Genomic DNA, 19,826 nt, shown 5'->3' on the forward strand with positions numbered 1-19,826 from the left:
ACTAATAGAAAGTTCAATAGAAATCCAGTAGAATTCCCTACCGAAATCGCTACGTTTCTCTATCAATTTTTTTCATCCGTAAAGACACTTTTCTAACGTTAGACTCACGAGTTCCATGAATAGACAATAAGAGGTGAATGGATCGAATAATTTTGCACAAGTCCCGCTGCAGGGCTTCCACATAAGAATTTTATATATTTTTTTATATTCATCCGGTCCACCGTGGCTTTTAAAAAATGCAGTCATTGTCGCGGTCTTCTGAGAAAAAGAAAAATAGCTTCTCCAGATGACTCTTTTACTGCTCTAGTTGCAGATACCGAATACACCGATAAAAATATCAGAGGCAGTTGAACGTCAAATACCTCGTGACCGGATAGAAATGACATAAAAGCTCCTGGATAACTTTTTTATAATGTTATGTACCAAGGTAAGTGCACCTTTCGCCCTTTTCCCCAGAATTCATTTTTAAAAATACTCACCGTCATTTCAGCGCTCGGATGGTCGATAAACGTGAGCTCGGACTCCTCGTCGGCCAAAAGTACACTCACAGTTTTCTCCCCTGATTCGTCATCTGAAACACAAATAGCTACTCAAAATACAAATTAAACTTTTCAAAATGATATCAAATTTTTATTTCCCAGCTGAAGTTTGAATTTGTTTCTAATTCAAATGACATATCTTTCTACTCAAAATGGATTTTCTTTTACGGGAGAGATCTCTCTTCTTGAGTCTGAATATGTATGATTTCGTCTGGAGGGAAATGAATGATGGAAAAGGTAAATAAGGGGAGAAAAGCTCGGAGACGCGTGCAGATGAAAGAAGAAATCATGGCGTGGGTGCAGAAAAGCTTGATCAACAAGTACTGTGTGGATCTTACAGGCGTTAGGCTTTTAACGCAAGGGCGGATTTTGCAGTAGTTCCTTGGAGGAATAGAGAGGATGATGCATACTGCAATCAGGCCAATTACCGTGTTGACTATCTCGGGGAAAACTGCTTTTACGTCTCACTCAACATGTCTTTGAATTTGTGTTCATCTTTCACACGGAGAGAAATTTTTGATAAAAATTATCCTACCGTTCTATAAAAGTGTATCATGAGTCATCGTTTCCTCATTTTTATCCCGAAATTTAGTAAAAATTAATATATGATGATCAAATTTTATTCTACGTTGGGGAAATTTTATCCTGACGCATAATAAATTTTACCCTTCCAGTCCAATAATTTTTATGTAGATAAAAAGGAAAATTCTAGAACGGTTGGTAAATTTTACCCTAACGGTACAATAATTTTTACTCTACCGGCGCGGTAATTTTTATTTTTATTAGGATAAAATTTCTCTAACGTAGAATAAAATTTGATCATCATATATTAGTTTTTACTAAATTTCGGGAGAGAAATGAGAAAGCAACGACTCATGATACACTTTTATAGAACGGTAGGATAATTTTTATCAAAAATTTCTCTCCGTGCAGGGGCTGTTGTGGAGTCAGAGAATAAAGGGAAGATATTCAGTAGTAATACCCCAAGAGCTTCGAAATTATCGGTTATTTCCCGATAGCTTCGTTGCAAACAGATGAGGGTATCAAGTTCTTCAGGTTAAAAAATCCCGAGGGTTGCGCGAGGGATTTTTCTGCAACACTTGGCACGATGATCTGTTTTCAGATGAGCTTGAGGGAAACACCCGATTAATTTGGAATCTCGAGGGGTATTTGTCGGATTATTTTTCCCAATCGGATTTTGGCCAAACAGAGTGCAGTGGACAACATCAGGAGGTGAATTGGGGAAGATTTGAACAAATTATGTTAATAGAATAACCCGATCTCCATAGACTGTCAAATATAAGATTCTATCCGAAATGAGCGGAAAAAATGAAGAACTACTGCGAAATATTCACAAGCTAGGAGGAAATATCCGAAATAAAACTGTCGGGTAGCCTCAAATACTGCGCTCTGATTGGTCGAAATCCGATTGGGAAAAATAATCATCGAAATTTCACGACTGCAATCGGGAATAGGCGAGCTTTAACGATTAATCGAATGGCCCGTTGTTACAACTCTCATTATACTGTAGCAAAATTTTATCGCTCTTCGAAAACACGTCTTTGTTTTCGTAAAATATCGAATGGATCCGAATACCCCATTAAATACAACGCAGTATACGGTGGTACTCTGATAATAAATCAAGTGACTGTACAAGGGTGAACTTGCCCGTATTTCCTTGGAGAAATAGAGGTCTGTTTGAATGGAAGAATTGCCCGAAATTTCTACGCAAAATCTCTCTATGGATTCTTCAATTAATTTCTTTTCTCAGTGAGGGTGGTGACTGCCCCGGGAAAACTGCTTTCACTTCTCACTCAAGATTTCTTTGAATTCGTGTCCATGTTTCAGGGGAAATATGTTGGGGAGTCAGGGAATAAAGGGGTGATATTCATTGAAATTTCACGGCTGCAATCAGGAATAGGCGAGGTTTAACGATTAATCGAATGACCCGTTGTTACAACTCTCATTATACTGTAGCAAAATTTTATCGCTCTTCGAAAACATGTCTTTGTTTTCGTAAAATATCGAATGGATCCGAATACCGCATTAAATACAACGCAGTGTACGGTGGTACTCTGATAATAAATCAAGTGACTGTACAAGGGTGAACTTGCCCGTATTTCCTTGGAGAAATGGATGTCTGTTTGAATGGAAGAATTGCCCGAAATTTCTACGCAAAATCTCTCTATGAATTCTTCAATTAATTTCTTTTCTCAGTGAGGATGGTGACTACCCCGGGAAAACAGCTTTCACTTCTTACTTAACAGTTCGTAGGATGCATGTAATCATCTGTTCTAGAGGAATACTTTAAGAAAACAAACAATGAAAACTACACATTTATTGAAAATTCATTATTGCAGTCCGAAAGGGGTAATTTTCAACCATTAATCAAATGAACTAATGTTACAACTCTTACTACACTATTGCCAAATTTTATCGCCCTCCGAAAACACGTTTCTCCCCGTAAAAAATCGAATGGATCCGAATAACCCATTAACTACAACACACATATACGCTGTTATTTCGATAATAAATCAAGTGACTGGGCAACTTCCCCTGTATTTCCTGGAAGAGAAGGACAAGTTTTTTCAAAGAAAGAAATGCCCAAAATGTCTACCCAAAATTTCTCTATAAATTCTTGTCTGAAACCGAAATGTATCGTCTGAATTAAATTTCTCTCTCACTGAGGGCGATAACTACCCCGAGCAGAACAGCTTTCATTCAATGCATGTAATCATCTTTCCCCGAGAAATATGTTGGAGAAACAACGAATGAAAACGACATTTTTATTAAAAATTCATCGCTGCAATAGGGATTAAGCAATATTCAACAATTAATCAACCGAACTAATATCACAACTTTCACTCCCCTGTTCCAAAATTTTATCGCTCTCGGAAAACACGACCTTCCCGCAAAAATCGACTGAATTCAAACAACCCATTCCCCACAACAGACATGTACACCGGTGCTAATTCGACAATAAATCAAGCGACTATGGAGGATTGGAAATAGATGGGGATTCAACTAGGTCACTGTACGTACGCACATGAGGGATATGCAACGATTGAGGCCAGCTCTTTCGGCTAATTGGCGTTGATCGTTAGCTAAGATGAATTCGAGGAACAGATACACTGAATTTTTCAGTTGAGGAAATTTGACATTTCCCTTGCCAATTATCTGGGCTCCGTAATTGCCAATTAAATATCCCATCGATGCAAATATATCCTATAATTCCGAGTACTCTGTGTTCACCATTCAATTAATCTCGGGTCAAGCCTCTGCATTACATCTTTTCCCCCAGTCCACAATTACTTTCTTTCATTTCCACAATTTCACCGAGTTTCTCCTATTTCATGCTTCACAATAATAATTATAAACTCACCGATGGACGTATCATAGGCGTGGAGATACTCGGACGTCATGAACTGCGATACGAGAGAGCTTTTTCCCACAGATGGTGCACCCAGCATCAGTACACGATAAGGAGTTGATCCCTGTGATGCGCTGCTTTCACGTGAGCTCGCTAACGAACCAGCCGCTGAGTTCCTCGCTGAGCCCGGATAAGAGGCTGTTAAATGCTCCGTACTGCAACAAAACATTTTGTACACAATAGTTAATCACCAGACAACTCATCTTACTTTACCCACCAGGGGGTACGAGATATTCATCACGAAACAGTGTAATGAGATAATAATCACTTTTTCACTAGAGATAACGACAGAGAAATATGAAAAATTATATTTTGCAAATTGAATCGATTACGTGGAGGGGAAATTGCAGGAGAGCAATTCAATGCTTAAGCACAAACACACGTGGCTGGGAAATGGGTTGAAATTACCCTGTTTGAAACACTCTAGTGCAAGGCCTGTGGACGGTTAATGATTGTGAAGAGGGGGACAGGGGGAATAGCTGACACATGCATTGCACATGATGTATAGCATGACGGTATTCTGCTTCAACCGGGTTGTACAATACGCCTATAGGTATGGGGTAAACTCAAAGGACCCCAAATACACCTGATTTATATGTATTTGCCATTGGGTAACTGCAGATAAATTTCCATGTCCGGTTAATTGCTGATTCGTGTTGAAAAGGCCAACTTTACTCATGAACGGTGAGAAAAATCATTGGTACATTGGGGTCGGGTCAAAATAATATTCAACTCTCCACGGAATTGCAATTCATTTTCAAGAGTTCACTCACAGTGACGGCACAATAATTTTTATTATTTTTGTTCTTCCACATTCGTTCTTATCTCTAATGATCTTTAGTCTTTCCAGCGGATGTCAGAGGACGAGGAAGTTCCTGGGTCGAGCCAGAGCGTAGAGAGATGTTTCCTGGAGTACTCGATGACATTGTCGATCAATACACAGAGTACAGATGCCATATTACGTCGTGATGTGCGAAGCTTCACCTGGTTGTGTCAGCTCGTCAGGGGGACATTTGCCATTAACAGATATACCATTGGATATGTGTTCGTCAAGCCACAAATTTGATGCTCACGGATCACCCTCTGAGGTCTAACACGTGGGTCTACGTTTACCTAAATTCGCCACACGTAAACTCACGCGTTCGATCTAGAGCATTGATCCCAGTCTCGTCTACTTCTGTTTTGGCTTTCAATTGGCTTCTCTGTTCTCACTCACAGGTGAAAGAGATGAATACACGCGAAGGGAAAATAAATATCACTTTTTTATCATCCCTTTTATTTTGCTGAAAGTCATCTGAGGTACCCTCTGCGGTACCGTTTGACGTACCTCGTAAAAAAAGACAATGGCTGTTGTATGGCCCTCCCCCCCCAGGTCGTACAAGAGAAAGTGCAACGTGAGAAAACTTTAATTGCATCACATTATTGAGAGCTCAGAACAATGAAAAATATTAGCATTGTCGATAGTTGGTTACGACTGAATAACTAGATTCAAATCGAGTTTATTTACATTTCATGGATTCATTCCATCTACGAATATCAATGAAATTTCGATACGAAATTAATTGAAGAACAAAATGAAAATGTCAAATTTTTTTAAGAAAAAACATTGAATTGAAAAATATTGAAAAAGGAGGAGATGAAAATTACCTATAATGTTTTGCTTCGAGAGAATACCTGAAATTTTATAATTATCGATCAATTAATCAATTCACTTAACATTTTTTTTCAATAATTTTCCCACAATGACGACTTTTTCGTAAAAGAGAAAAATCTCAAATCGTAAAAATTGCCTTTATCGATGCTGAATGCCCTGAAATGTTAATTCAGCATGAGGAATGAATATTAATTGTGTAACAATCAATGAAACATGAGTGAACGTGCAAGTACATCAACACAGGGTGCCTCCATGCAAGACGGGATATGTAAGATGCATCACGGGGTGTTAGTTTGTTGGATAGATGAGGGTTTTCCCTAAAGTCTCGCTCCACTCTGACACTCTAACGTCGTATGCATGCGGCAACCCTCGCAGGTTGCAAGAGTCTCCGGTGTGCTAGTAACCTAACGCAATATTTCCATCGCTGTAATTGATTCAGTGTTGCACTTTGTGCTCACTCTTCAATATCAGTGCTCCGAACTTTATAAAGCCCCAGAGCCCATTTTCCACCGGTTTTTTGCCGGATATTTCAAAAGGATAAACAGACTTTTTCAGACGTATTTCATATCCCCTCGGGGAATGCGTAAAGATCATGTTTTGCAACTCTTTCGGATGGATTACTCCACAAATAGGGGAGATTATTTTCGAAAAGTTGATAAACAGTCCCGCAGAAGTTATCAGAAGTATTTGCTCTCCTCGAAAAACTCGCATCCTCACCCCTCGCATCTTTCAGATTTCATAAGAGATGAGCAAAATCGTAATGCAGAATTAAAATGATTTTATTGAATACTAAATTGGGTAACTGTGTTGTACAATTCTTCAATTGTTATTAAATTAATTATCAATCAATATTTTCAATCTTCTCAAATATTTTATAAATCAGTAATCAACTTGGCAAGACTGATGATTATTAGGTTAATTGAAGAATCAAATTCAGATATTTAGAATTAACTGTTTAATTGTAATTGAGAATCAAATTTAAATCGAAAAGTAGTGAACTTTGACATCCCCCACCGTAATCGGGAAAAAAATCAAATTCAAATTCATCAAGAGGAAAAAGGAATATAAGAGTTTAGTACACAATTTATTGTTTAAGTACTGGACAAGGGAAGAAAAAATTGGGGGAGACCTTCAGGGCTTTTTCTGGTTGAGCCTGAAGTCAATAAGCTGTTTGTAACTGATTCAGTGTTGCACTTTGTGTTCGCTTTTCAATTCCACCGATTTTTTCTGGATATTTCAAACGGACAAACAGACTTTTTCAGACGTATATCATACCCCCTCGGGGAATGCGAAAAGATCATGTTTTGCAACATTTTCGGATGGATTATTCCACAAATAGTGTAGGTTATTTTCGAAAAGTCAATAAGTACTCGCGCAAAAGTCACCAGAAGTCTACCCTCTCCTCAAAAAACATGTCACCCCTCGCTTCCAGTTCAGCGTAGCTCTATTCCCTCAATACGTACATGTGTAATCGGGAAAAAAATCGAATTGAAATTTTACCTCCAACACTCGCTCCACCCCTTATGGTTCTTCTACCGTAGGCTTTCCCTCTTGTGCCAAGAGTAAAAAGGAATATAAGAGTTTATTGGATAATTTATCGTTGAAGTAGTGGACAAGGGATGAAAAAATTGGGGGGACCTTCAGGACTTTTCCTGGTTGAGAGTGATCGTGGTAAGCTATTCCCTGGGGATTTTCTTACATCCCTTTTTCCCCAGCGCTCTTGACGTCACGATTTTTGACTGATGGCTGCGAGGTTCTGACAGTTTCTCAAAAGATGATTGGGAGAACGAAGGGGCTGTGAGAATGGAATCCATGTCTTTTCAACTAGACGACATCAGGCGAAATGCATGGAAAATCCTCAAAGAAGATTATTGATCTCTTGTAATTGTTAATATAAAATAAATTGAATCTTTGTATGATATTAATCATTAACGTATTAATTCAGTGGTTGAATTGAGTTGCATAACGTTGTCTGTGGAACTGCAAAGAGTAAAGATTTTTCTTTACTCTTTTTCTTTTTCTTTTTTTTTATTTATTTTTCTTTTTCTTTTCTTTAAAATGAAAATTAAAAAAATTTCGGCTAATTCGTAAAAATATAGTAATTTCACAAAAACTAGTTGATATGTTGTAGTTAAAATTTCAGTTGAAATGTCATAGTTGAAATGTCACCTAGTTGAAAAGACGTGCCACCATGAGGATGAATATTCACTGAATAAGGCGAGTTTCGACGGATCTTCGGTGTGAGTATAACAAACTCCATGCATTCAGGACCTGAGGGAGGGTCACTATCTTCGCTGGGAGACCTTAGGGGATGGAGACGCTCGATAGTGCACGGAAATCCCACCCAGGCGTGTTCATATATCCTTTCGGTGAGATGTTGCAAAGGCATTTGAGTGTGTTGGTGACGGGTAAAAGGGCGCAGAGCAAGAAAAATAGCGAGGGCAAGTGGGTGGATCTTGGGGATCACATCTGCGCTCACCTAGAGTTGCTGGAGGCAACGCTGTTGTTGGAACGGGATCGTCGGCTTTTAAGAGAATCACCACGGTTGACGATTCCCTTTCCCGTTATGCTGAAGTGCCTCAGTCTGTAGTATTCCTCCTCAACTCCCGTATTCGGCATACTGGCGACACGAGATCGTTGTTGTGGAAGACACAGGTAATTTGGACGTCCCGATGAACGACTGCCCGGCGTTTTCACCGATTGAGATCTACTGTGGTGGGGGCTTCCGTATCTGTAACAGAATTTGCATCCGACGTTTATCCGGCTGTGGACGATTATTATAGTTGAGATTCTACTTTGAGATTCAATGGTCAATGTTCAATAAGGTTTTGATAATGAGAATTATCAAAAGGATTTGATTAATTGAAGTAAATTGAATTCAAATTAAATTATTGATGGCGCATTTGCTGTTGGGGTTTTTTAAATTGAGCAGTGGGAGATCCACTGGTGAGAATTTTTGGGTGATATTTCTGGCCCACTTCTTGGAAATTTTCATCTCTTCATAGTTCCACGGAAACTTCAAGGAAGTTCGTCATTCAAAGTTCACACGTCGTATTTTTTCTATTAGTGTATTATGAAATCAAATTGTACGATATTCACTGTTGGAAATTTTTTGAAATTTCATGGAAGATATTGTAGTAATTCTCATGAGAGTGACATTGACGAGGATTTAGGAAAAAATGATTATGAAATTTCAAGTTTTAAGTAGAATTCACGGAAATCCATGATTTTTTAGTGGGAGTGAGATGCAAATTTCACAACTTGATTGAGTTTTCAGTGGAGCATAAATGTTTGGAAAAAAAAATGACATGAATTTTCACAGAATAACTGAACTGAAAAATCAATAATTGATTTCCAGATTATTTAAACAGAAAATTAATGGAATATTTGGTGTTTCAATGACAAGATTTCCTGAAATTTGAGAGGAACTTGAACACGATAAAAATGTTCGGTATTTAGCACGATTCTTCAATGTCCATCCTCCTAATTAATTGTGAATTGTATTATATTAGTAATAAGAAGAATGAATCATTTGATCTCTTTTTATAGAAAAAGAACATGCATATCCGTAATGACAAAACATGATATTATTTTCGAATGCTTCAGTGTCTATTACATCTCTGACAACTCTTATTCCATCTGTTAATCGTGCCGGCAGGAAAAAAAATGAGAGAAGACAATTGGGAGATGAGAAAAGTTTCACAATTTCTTGTCTCAGAGGAGATTCACATTGTCATATCGAGAATTGCCCAATAGTCTCGTCCATTCACTCGGTTCAACGAACACAAGAAGGGTGGTCGGTTGAAACGAGGGTGAGAGACCTTGCTCTTAGAAATTGAATACTTCTGTCTTGTTCGTCCTTCGCCGGGCTTCCCCTCGTGTGTAACAATGTTACGGGGAGGACACTTTCGGGTCTCGGGGAACTCAGTAATTCGCTTTTATGTTCTGCGAAGAACCTGCCCTTGTACCCACTTAGTATAAATATCATCGTCAATGGGAGAGAAAAATTATGAGCGGATTTTTGTCTTTCTGGTCTTTTATTCAGGTGACCTCTCTTGTCGGCCTTATCGTTCTGGAGCTTGAAATATTCTTCTATCTGCGGAAGCTTCATTTTCATGTTGAATTCCGTAGAAATTTTTGTCTACAGTTTCTACAATTCGATTTTGGCGAAAGTCAACTTTCCCCCGGCAAAAACCCAAGATCTGACACTTTGGCCCCTGGTGAAAATTTTTTTTTTTATTTCGACATTTCTAGCGCCCGTGAGGAGTTCATTGGCATTAGAGGGGTCAATAAATGCAGAATCAACCTTCACTTGGCGGAAAAATTCGATTTTGGCGAAAGTCGACTTTCCCCCGGCAAAAACCCAAGATCCGACACTTTGGCCCCGGGTGAAAAAAAAATTTTTTAATCCGACATTTCTGGCGCCCCGGAGGGTTTCATTGGCATTAGAGGGGCCAATAAATATAGAATCAACACTCACTTGGCCAAAAAATTCGATTTTGGCGAAAGTCGACTTTCCCCCGGCAAAAATCCAAGATCCGACACTTTGGCTCCGGGTGAAAAAAAAAAAATTTTATTTCGATGTTTCTGGCGCCTCTGAAGGTTTCATTGGCATTAGAGGGGCCAATAAATACAGAATCGACACTCACTTGGCCAAAAAATTCGATTTTGGCGAAAGTCGACTTTCCCCCGGCAAAAATCCAAGATCCGACACTTTGGCTCCGGGTGAAAAAAAAAATTTTTATTTCGATATTTCTGGCGCCTCTGAAGGTTTCATTGGCATTAGAGGGGCCAATAAATACAGAATCGACACTCACTTGGCCAAAAAATTCGATTTTGGCGAAAGTCGACTTTTCCCCGGCAAAAATCCAAGATCCGACACTTTGGCCCCTGGTGAAAATTTTTTTTTTATTTCGACATTTCTGGCGCCCGTGAGGATTTCATTGGCATTAGAGGGGTCAATAAATGCAGAATCAACCTTCACTTGGCCAAAAAATTCGATTTTGGCGAAAGTCGACTTTCCCCCGGCAAAAATTCAAGATCCGACACTTTGGCCCCTGGTGAAAAAAAAATTTTTTTATTTCGACATTTCTGGCGCCCCGGAGGGTTTCATTGGCATTAGAGGGGCCAATAAATACAGAATCGACACTTACTTGGCCAAAAAATTCGATTTTGGCGAAAGTCGACTTTCCCCCGGCAAAAATCCAAGATTCGACACTTTGGCCCCGGGTGAAAAAAAATTTTTCTCATTTCGACATTTCTGGCGCCCTTGAAAAATTTAAGTGACAGTATCGTAATTTTTCACAGGAGATTCAAATAAAAATTACGGATTCAGATAAAAATTAATTAATGTGTAACCTTTGATGAAAAATAATTTTCAGGAAATTTTTGCACCTGGAAGTTAAATTTTGGGTCCCTCTTCATTGTGTGACGCAGCAGATATCGGCAAGAGAGTTTGCAAAGGTTTGATATCAGGTCCAATAACACACAAGTCGAATCTTTGCCAGATGAAATTTATCGGAGGAAATACCGATCCCACTGCGCTCCCGGAGCACCTGACAAGGAAAATGTCAGGAATATAAGTCAAGTGAAAGTACTATTCTCATTGGATCGCAGTACCAACTGGGTGCTCTGACATCTATCTCCTCAATTTGCCATTTATTCCCTCTCGGTTTTCGATATATTTCACTGCTCGACTCAATCACTCGAATCATCCCATCACCTTTTATCCTTCTCTTTTTCCTCTCACAAATCTTTCTTACTTTTTTCCCTCGGTTTCGCCTTCTTTTTCGTTCGCAGAAGTTTTTTTCCCGCGTCATTTAGATGTTATACTGGGCCGTGAGCACAAGTTGAATGGCAAATTTATTCGGTTTTATACCTTTTCACTCCACCGAGAGATAAAATAAATGAATACGAACGTGACCGAAAGCAAAGGCAGGTCTCATGTTTTTTCACCACCGGCTTATGCGCTCCTGTCGCTGATGACGCGAGAAAAGCACTTTGACGCTGCTAGAACTTTGTTCAAATGAGACGTTGAGACAACGGGAAGTGATATTGTTCGGTTTCAGGACAATTGTTTGTAGCTGACAGACGGTAGGTCTTCAAAAAAGGCAAAACTGCCCCTGAGTTTTCATACGGCCAAGGATTTATGGAAATTGAACGAAAATTCTTGACCGGGTCACAATTGGAGGAGAATTACACGGAGACAAATATTCAATAAAAATTACGTATCTTTTCCGTAATTCCCAAGCGAAATGTGGCTATAGGAAATTTTACAGAACTGTCACGGAATTTTTCCAGAGCGTTCCGTAATTTTTTTCTGAATTTCATGTGAAAAATTACGATACCGTCACTTAAATTTTCTGAGTCGATTCCGTAATCGGTAAGCGAATTTGGAGTTCCGTAATTTTTACGGAATATTTCTCTCCGTGTATGTCCAATTAAATTCCATCAATCGAGGTCAATTTTTCAGAAACCCTCAGATATTGATGCTTCCAAAATAAAATAGACCCATAGAATTACGGGGACCGGCAAGGATTTGGAAAGTCTGAATGCAAGTGCTGCTTACACCTAACAAGTGCTGAAATGGGACATAACCAGAGGTAGAAAGGTCTCGGAAGCACTTGGGAAGAGGCTTCCCAAGACCTATCCAGTTCTGAACGGAGAGACCTAAGTAGAATTTGTCAGGTCCAATTATTCGACTCGGGATCCAAATAAAACTCAGAATATCAGTGGAAAAATCGAATCCGGAAATTACACACTTCACTACGATGTCACTGCACTGGTGGATTCCCTTCATTTCCTCCCTTCTCTGCCCCCATCGTTATTCCTTTCTTGGACATTTATAACACAACATATACGATGTGTCTTGCGTGCGACAGCGCAGTTTGAGTAATTTCCTTTTAGCTAGAATTTATAGTTTCAGCCCCTCCCCGCTCCACCCACCGAGATGCTTATCTCTACGATTCGAAATCAGCGCAAACCTGCTATTCACGGTGTGCACGAATTTCCATAATGGCATGGTGTTTCGGGCAGTTAAACTCCCCCACAGAGTGATGAAAAATACACGTGAATGTATAGTTCGTTGTGAAGCTTCAATATCACTTGAGATTTTTTCCCGGATAACTACAATCAAATTCGTGATTAACTCTGGGGATTTCGGAGAAATTGACCTCGATTGATGGAAATTTATTGGGTGTAATTCTCCTCTAATTGTGATGGAGTCAAGGATTCTAGTTTAAGGGGAGACGACTATGAATTTTAAAAGTCGCGGGGTATTGGCATGCGACTTCTCATACATTGCAGATCGATTATGTATCTAGAAATGAATAATTGGCGCAAAAAAATCAATTGTTTATTTCTCGTTTGCCCCGCAGACGCTTAAAATGTGTAAAATACTCCAGGGTCTCCAATTTTTGAGTTACAGAAGTTTCTTTAACATGTCCCCATGTTTATCTATGAAAAACATGGGGACGATCTTGATAAAAACATGTTTTCCAGGGATATACGTTAAGATCCCTCGAAGACAGTAGTTTTCACAGTGAAGATGTCCTGAAATTTCATGAAAATAAATCAAAGTCAACTGACCTCATTTCAATGTCATGAATCTCTTGGAAGGTAAGTGTATCGGTAACGTCGAGTAACTGTCGCATATTCTCCTCTCTCCGCCTGGCGTCAATGTCCGGCCTCAGCAGTATCGTTGCCGCTGGTGCATCCAGTGATAGAGAGGGCTGCTGTACGACAATTGTCGCCTGGGCTGTTCTCTTGGTTCCGGCAGCGCTTCCACCTTTCAATTCAAATTGAATAAGAAAAATCTAATGAACACTGGGCAAGATAGCATCGAACTTCCATCGTTAGTTATTTCACATCACATTCTCGCTATTGTTAATCATTCATTTAATGTATTTTGCAACATCACTCTGTCATTCCATAGCGATAAAATTGTCTTCAGTGAATTTATGTGCTTGGTACGCGTGTAAAGACCGAGTTCAAGACAGTTTTGAACTTATCTAAGAGTTTCGCAAGTTTGAGGAGATTCAAAGTTCTTTTTGGCTTGAGAAATTTCATTCGAAATTATTCACGGGGTGTGCTAACTTATGCATCAAGGAAATGGGTTATTTATGATTTTTTCAACGTTGAAACATGAATTTTAAACTCTGAATATGACTGACAACTTTGAAATTCCTATCGAGTATTCAGATGAATTTATTACATGAAATTAAGACACTTTTCTCCATTTTTTTAAGATGTTTGGCTTCCTAAATTTAAGTAATTCTTCGCGTCTCAAAACGAGACATTGAGACGTTCAGTAGAAATTCTAGGCATGAAATTAGCCGATGGACGCTTTTTTATGTCTACACAGAGAGAAATTTCTTAGAAAAATTTTAGTGCTGGTACTGGAAAAATCCCAATCCGCCGACTATGAAAAATTCTAGTGCTGTTCAGGTGAAATTTCTACGCGGTTAAAAATGTTTGCCTGAAATTTTCCGGTACACTTTTGGTAATTTTTATCGAATTTAATTACCACTGAAATTTCAAGGAATTTCGTCATTGAAAATTCCGAATTCCGTGGAAAAGTGAAAGAAAACTGTTAATTTCAGTTCCATTTTCCGGTTTCCGGTTCTCAAATTCCGATAAATATTTTTTGAATTAAAAAAAAAAGTGAAATTTCAGATTTCACTGAAAATTCAATGTAATTTGGCACTGAATATTCATATTAGGTTGGAAATTCAAATAAATTAAGGAATCCTCGTCGTTAATTAAGAATTCCTCGTCTGGAATTTTACTGAATTTTCAATAAAACCTGAAATTTCATGATTTTTTGCTCTAAATCGCATTCAGTGTCACAGTCCTGAAAATGAGTAGTCAACGGCCCATGAAATGTCTTTTTTTTCCAACAGTGTAGGGATTGATAAAATTTCTGAGGACTTCTGTGAAATTTTGCTATAAAAACTGGCGGTCACTTCGCGCCCTTTTTCCTATCCTAGCACTAGAATTTCTCTAGACAATAGCTCCTCGCATAACGTCTCAAAGTAATACGTCTCGAAGACACTAATTTTCAACCTAAAAATCCCGAATTAACGTCTTGAACTGAATCTTCCCAAGCTAATGAGCATGTTATGCACGTGTTATTACTGGTTAAAGCGCATTCCTATAGCAATTGAGATGCGAAGATACATAGCCAGGTGAAACAGAGTGATAGAGTTTCATTGAGCGTCGACGGGGCCACGAATTGGATTTCTGATGAAATTCACCAGTAATCATCGAAAGTCAATAGCGGAGCTTTCGGGCTTTATAGAGACGCGTAATCGGAAACTGAATAGGCCTGTACAGGCCCCGAACAATGGAAGGGCTTGCTGAACGCTCAAGTAGATTCTAACCGGGGCCAAACACCTCCCCCAACCCTGGGCAAACGATTAAATAATCAATTACACTTTGACTCGAGTCCTGGTGGATGGGACCTTCGGTAGAGTGATCTACCTGTGAATCGCATTTGCTGTACGTGCACTATCAAACACACTCTCGTTGTTTCAAACACCATAAAGGTCGCCATGGCACTCTGAGTGGTCACGTTTGTGCCCTTTTACCTGACGCAAATGTGGTTTAACTTCGTATGGCACGTTGGGATATGTGAAAATCGATTTAACTCAATGCCTGAATATCCAACCCCATCGGTTATTGCACCACCTACTGCACGTTTCAACATTCCTCGCAACGTACATCACCATCAAGGGGAATTACTGCTTCAGTCAACAGATTATTTATCCGGTTCACTCCGGAAAGAAAGACTTTTTCATTTTTCGAGGAAAAATTTTTACCAGTACTATTTGGCGCGCGGATTTTCCACAGGTTTTCGATTCTTTGCGTAGAGGGAAATTTTTTGAAAAAATTTCAGTGCTGGGGCTGGAAAAATTACAATCTTTTGGGTGTGAAAAATTTTGGGGCTGGTATGTTCATATAACGGTTTCCTGTGCTAACACTAGGATTTTTCTAAAGGAGTTCGCTGCGTATAGGCCTTCATCTCTGACCCCTCAAAAATTGAAGATTTTAATTTTTCGTACCCGGAAATTCAATTTAAAAGGAATAGTGTCTATTCTGCGTTTGAATTTTTGAAATATTTTTTTAAATATTACTCTCACAATATGCATCGCGGGGCGTTACCTTTTTAGATATCAAATCATTTTCCCGATTTTACAGTGAACAAGATATCGTTAGAGGAAGGTTCACCCCGAAAAGAAGAATTTTTTTATTTTTCAAGGAAACATTTCAGTAGCGAAGTGGTAAAACGGTGCAAGTCAATTTCGAGTATTGACCGGTTTTCAATGAATATCACGGAATCTAAGGGAGATAGCGACATTTTTGTTATAACCTTTTTTGTAGAGCCGATTGAGTGCCACAACAAATGTAATTACGAAAATTTCGCTATCTTCCTTAGATTCGGAAATATTCCTCAAAAACTCAACTGGGAGATAAGTCGAATTAAACCGTTTTACCACTTCGCTACTGATTTTTACCAGTACGATTATTCGCATGTTTTTTTTCCACAGGAATTCGATTCTGTATATGGAGAGAAATTTTTTGAAAAATTCTAGTGCTAGTACTGGAAAAATCACAATCTATCGACTATGAAAAATTCCAGCGCTGGTAAATAAAATTTCGGGTCTTTTCTGGTGAAATTTGTGGAGATTTCTGAGGAGATTTCATATTAATACGAGAGAAATTCATGTGATAGCACTGGAATTTTTCCTTGGCTGTCACTTTACGGTCCTTTTCCCGTGCTAGCATTAAGATTTTTTAAAAAGATTGCTCTCCGTGTGAGTCTAATTTATCTCTGAGCACTCAAAAATTGGAGATTTTATTTTTCTGCAGCCGGAAATTCAACAAAAAAAATCAATACTTCGCGTATAAATTTCATTTATAAAAAATGGAAGAGAGTATGGGATTATCCCTCTCCCTCACATTTCACCAACAACACCGGAATTAGTTACAATTACGAACTTGAATCATTGAAGTAAACACATCGATCATTTTGTACATGTAATCAGCTTTTGTTTTGTGTTTATTTGCAAATAAAATCGCAATCAAGTTAGGACGTCGATGGAAACTCGATGGAAACTCGTGACGTATTGTGAAACAGAGAATTGATGGGGGTATCAATAATTCACGAGGTCTTCAGTTCCATCGATTTAATCCAACACCAATTTTTCCTCGAAATGTTTCGTTTCAACCAATTTGCGTTCACTCTCCCGTTTTAATTAATTCATTTGATTTTTCGTTTCAAATTGTATCTCTTTTTTTTCAGCGTTTTGATGTTAATGGAACGTGGAGTGCCCGTGGGGTTTTTCGTGCGCGATTTTTTCAATGCTTTTCAACGTTCATTTTTTTGTTTAATAATTGATTTTTCAATGTTCCTTTTTTTAAATTATTGAATTTATTACCCCCAGCCCCGTTGGCGCTCATGCAGGTGTCCGATGAGTGAACGAGTTGTGAATCTTGTGACTTTCTGGTGAAAATTAAGTCATGAGAAATAGTAAAAGAAATTAGCTTCTGATATAGCTATGCGATGCGGAGAAAGGTGAGACTCAGAGGTAACAATGGCGTAGGGTTTCCTTTGCTCCCAATTTATTTTCGTAATTTGGACCTTCGATTCCATCTTTTTCCGATGTTGATCATTCACAGAGACAAAAAAAGAGTTTTTATTTTTAGGGACATGTCAATTCCTGATTTTCCGGAATTTAATGATTACAAAATTCTTAAATTCCGGGATTTGGTGGCCAATTTCCACGAATTTATCACGAAATTTCAGTAATAGGAGTAACTGATAATCGGGGAAATTCTAGTTCCACAGTAAAAATAAATTCGGTGTTAATATCTCCTCTGTCAAGGGTTGAATATTTCGGTGTTAAACTCTTTTTGAGAGTTCAATTCACCCTCTGCCCTGAGGTAAATTTTTCCACGGACTGGATTTATATTTTTCACACCGAACTGCGTGGATTACCGTGTTTATGTTAACACCATGGCGGTGTCAATATTCAATCCCTTTATCACTTATCTCCGGAATTAATAAACTCCGTGTATCCACACCAAAAACGGTGTGGACTTTTTAATTCCTTTTAATGTGGACTCAGAGGCGAAATTCATTCCCATTTTTTACTGTGCAGTAACTAATAATACAAATTACCGAATAAGCCAAGTAATCGTAATTTAGTAATAAAGTAATTTTCCCCGATTTTCTAGGTAATTTTGATCCACTTTTTCTCTCCCCATCGGTGACAAATTCCTGAAAATCAGTGACACGTCCCTGAAAATCAAAACTTTTTGTTCTCTATGTTTGACAGTAACTATATTCCCCGTAATTTCCTTAGCTAGTCTCTCCCCAGCCAGCGTACTCCCATTGAATTTTCAATAAAAGCAGAACCCACCCCGCCACCGTGATACCGAGTCTCACAAGTCTCTCAAAATGCACTTGCGAGAGGAAAAAAATGAGGTAAACAGACGTGTGATGAAGTGACATAAGAAGATAAACGTATATCGTCACGTTCTTAAAGTCCTTCTCCCGGCAATACCCTCGACGCTGCGATATTCTCCACTGTTTTACGAAATCTTCCCTCGAGCTGCATTAATTTTGCTCACAGTACAACCGCCCAAATTTTCCACACTGACAAATGATTTATCTTCTTATTCCTCTCAAATTCCAAATAAATGAATGAAAAAAAGCTAACAAGCGCCATGTGTTCAGTACTCTCATCGAGTTCGTACACCCCAAGAAAGAGCCCAGAAAGACGTTTCCTTTTATCCAGACCACACGTGAAAATGTAAAAAAACAAGAGGCTTTGAAAAAATAACTAATCAAAGAAATGATTCAACGAAATAAAGAAAACATACTGAAAGGATTGAAAAATAAAATCCATTCAGGTGTTCCCACTACTCGCATTTCAGAGGTCTTTCCAGAGGCGCCCGGACTGTACCTATTGCGCAAAACGGGAAAAAGAGCCTGACCCATGAATGAATGGTTGAAACGAGGGGATGAGCTTCTGAAAGAAAGAACAATCAATTCATATTTTTTTCATCTGCATTTACAAACACTTTTTAAACATTCTTTCTCCATCACCGTGCACTCGTTCGATCTTCCAACACAAACACATTGAACAAATTACTCTCCTCATGATAATGAGTTATCAAAAAACAATACTTTTTCCATGAAAAAGCACCGAGAGCAGAATGCGTCACAAATTCTTTTTTCCGATTTCGAGATTTCATTCACTCGCCTTGGAATATTTCTAGTATCAATTTTCAATTTCATTTATGATTTTAACTCAAAACTGAAAGACCCATAGAATCGCAATCAAGCTTAATATCGCGTGCACAGTTTGCTGAATGTCTAATTCATTGAGAATGAAAATAAAATTAATCAACGATTTTGCAGCATTCGAACAAACCCTCTAATTACCTGGTGGTCTCCCTCGTCCTCTGGTGCTACCCGAGGTCTGGGTATTGCAAGTTGGCTGGGTCCCGCAGAGTGATATATCCAGAGGATTCGTAGTGACATTAATACTCGGCTTGGCCGATACCTTTGATTGTTTCGCCTTCTCTTTCCCATCTCCGATGATTTGTGCATCATTTTTTCTGCTCAACACGAGTGAGTTTGCGTTTATGTGATTTATTATTGCTGGCTCCTCTTGCAGAATGCTCTCCTTAGCTGCTACTAGGGCCAACATAGAGTTCAAGTGATGGGGATCTGGCTGGCCTGCGTCCACAGATCCTCGAACTGGGGTACTGGAAATATCGCGAATGGAGGAGAGATTAAATGGGGGAAGTCGTTGGGGTGTCGTCGGGGCGCTAGACGCATTGATTAGTTGGACTTTATACGGGATCGTTTATTTTCGATAGAAATCATGTTTTTATTTTAGAAGTGAAGAATTTCGTTTCTTATTTGAAGGGATTTAAACTACTCCCTTTTTTCTGTATTAATTTTCATTCTGGCCATGTGTTCTAACGCTTCTCACTCAAATTGGGGGAGTTTTCTGTACTCAATGTTAGAAATATTTCATCTCGAATGAAGTAGACAATTTCTCATCTCAACAGATGTCGGCGATAAATTTTAAAAAATAATAAAATTGCAAATAAAATGATTTTCACATCAGCCACAATATAATAATTTAGGAATTTAAACAGAGGGAATAATTCATTTTCGATAGAAATC

The 19,826-nt window shown here is 38.6% G+C and overlaps 1 protein-coding gene across 1 annotated transcript in view; it reads right to left on the bottom strand.

Annotated features, from left to right (window-relative positions):
• LOC107047847 overlaps positions 1-19,826 on the bottom strand; it is a 67,204-nt gene that overhangs the window by 34,392 nt on the left and 12,986 nt on the right. The window contains exons 4-8 of the mRNA XM_015270710.1: positions 19,074-19,399; positions 13,211-13,409; positions 8,103-8,354; positions 3,922-4,124; positions 480-571 (exon numbers count right to left, since the gene is read on the bottom strand). Of these exons, the coding sequence (XP_015126196.1) occupies positions 480-571; positions 3,922-4,124; positions 8,103-8,354; positions 13,211-13,409; positions 19,074-19,399 (1,072 nt within the window). The remainder of the gene's footprint in view (positions 1-479; positions 572-3,921; positions 4,125-8,102; positions 8,355-13,210; positions 13,410-19,073; positions 19,400-19,826) is intronic.

Source organism: Diachasma alloeum, unplaced genomic scaffold (genome assembly GCF_001412515.2).
Source record: "Diachasma alloeum isolate Michigan unplaced genomic scaffold, Dall2.0 Dall_scaffold_00183, whole genome shotgun sequence".
Lineage (NCBI taxonomy): Eukaryota > Metazoa > Arthropoda > Insecta > Hymenoptera > Braconidae > Diachasma > Diachasma alloeum.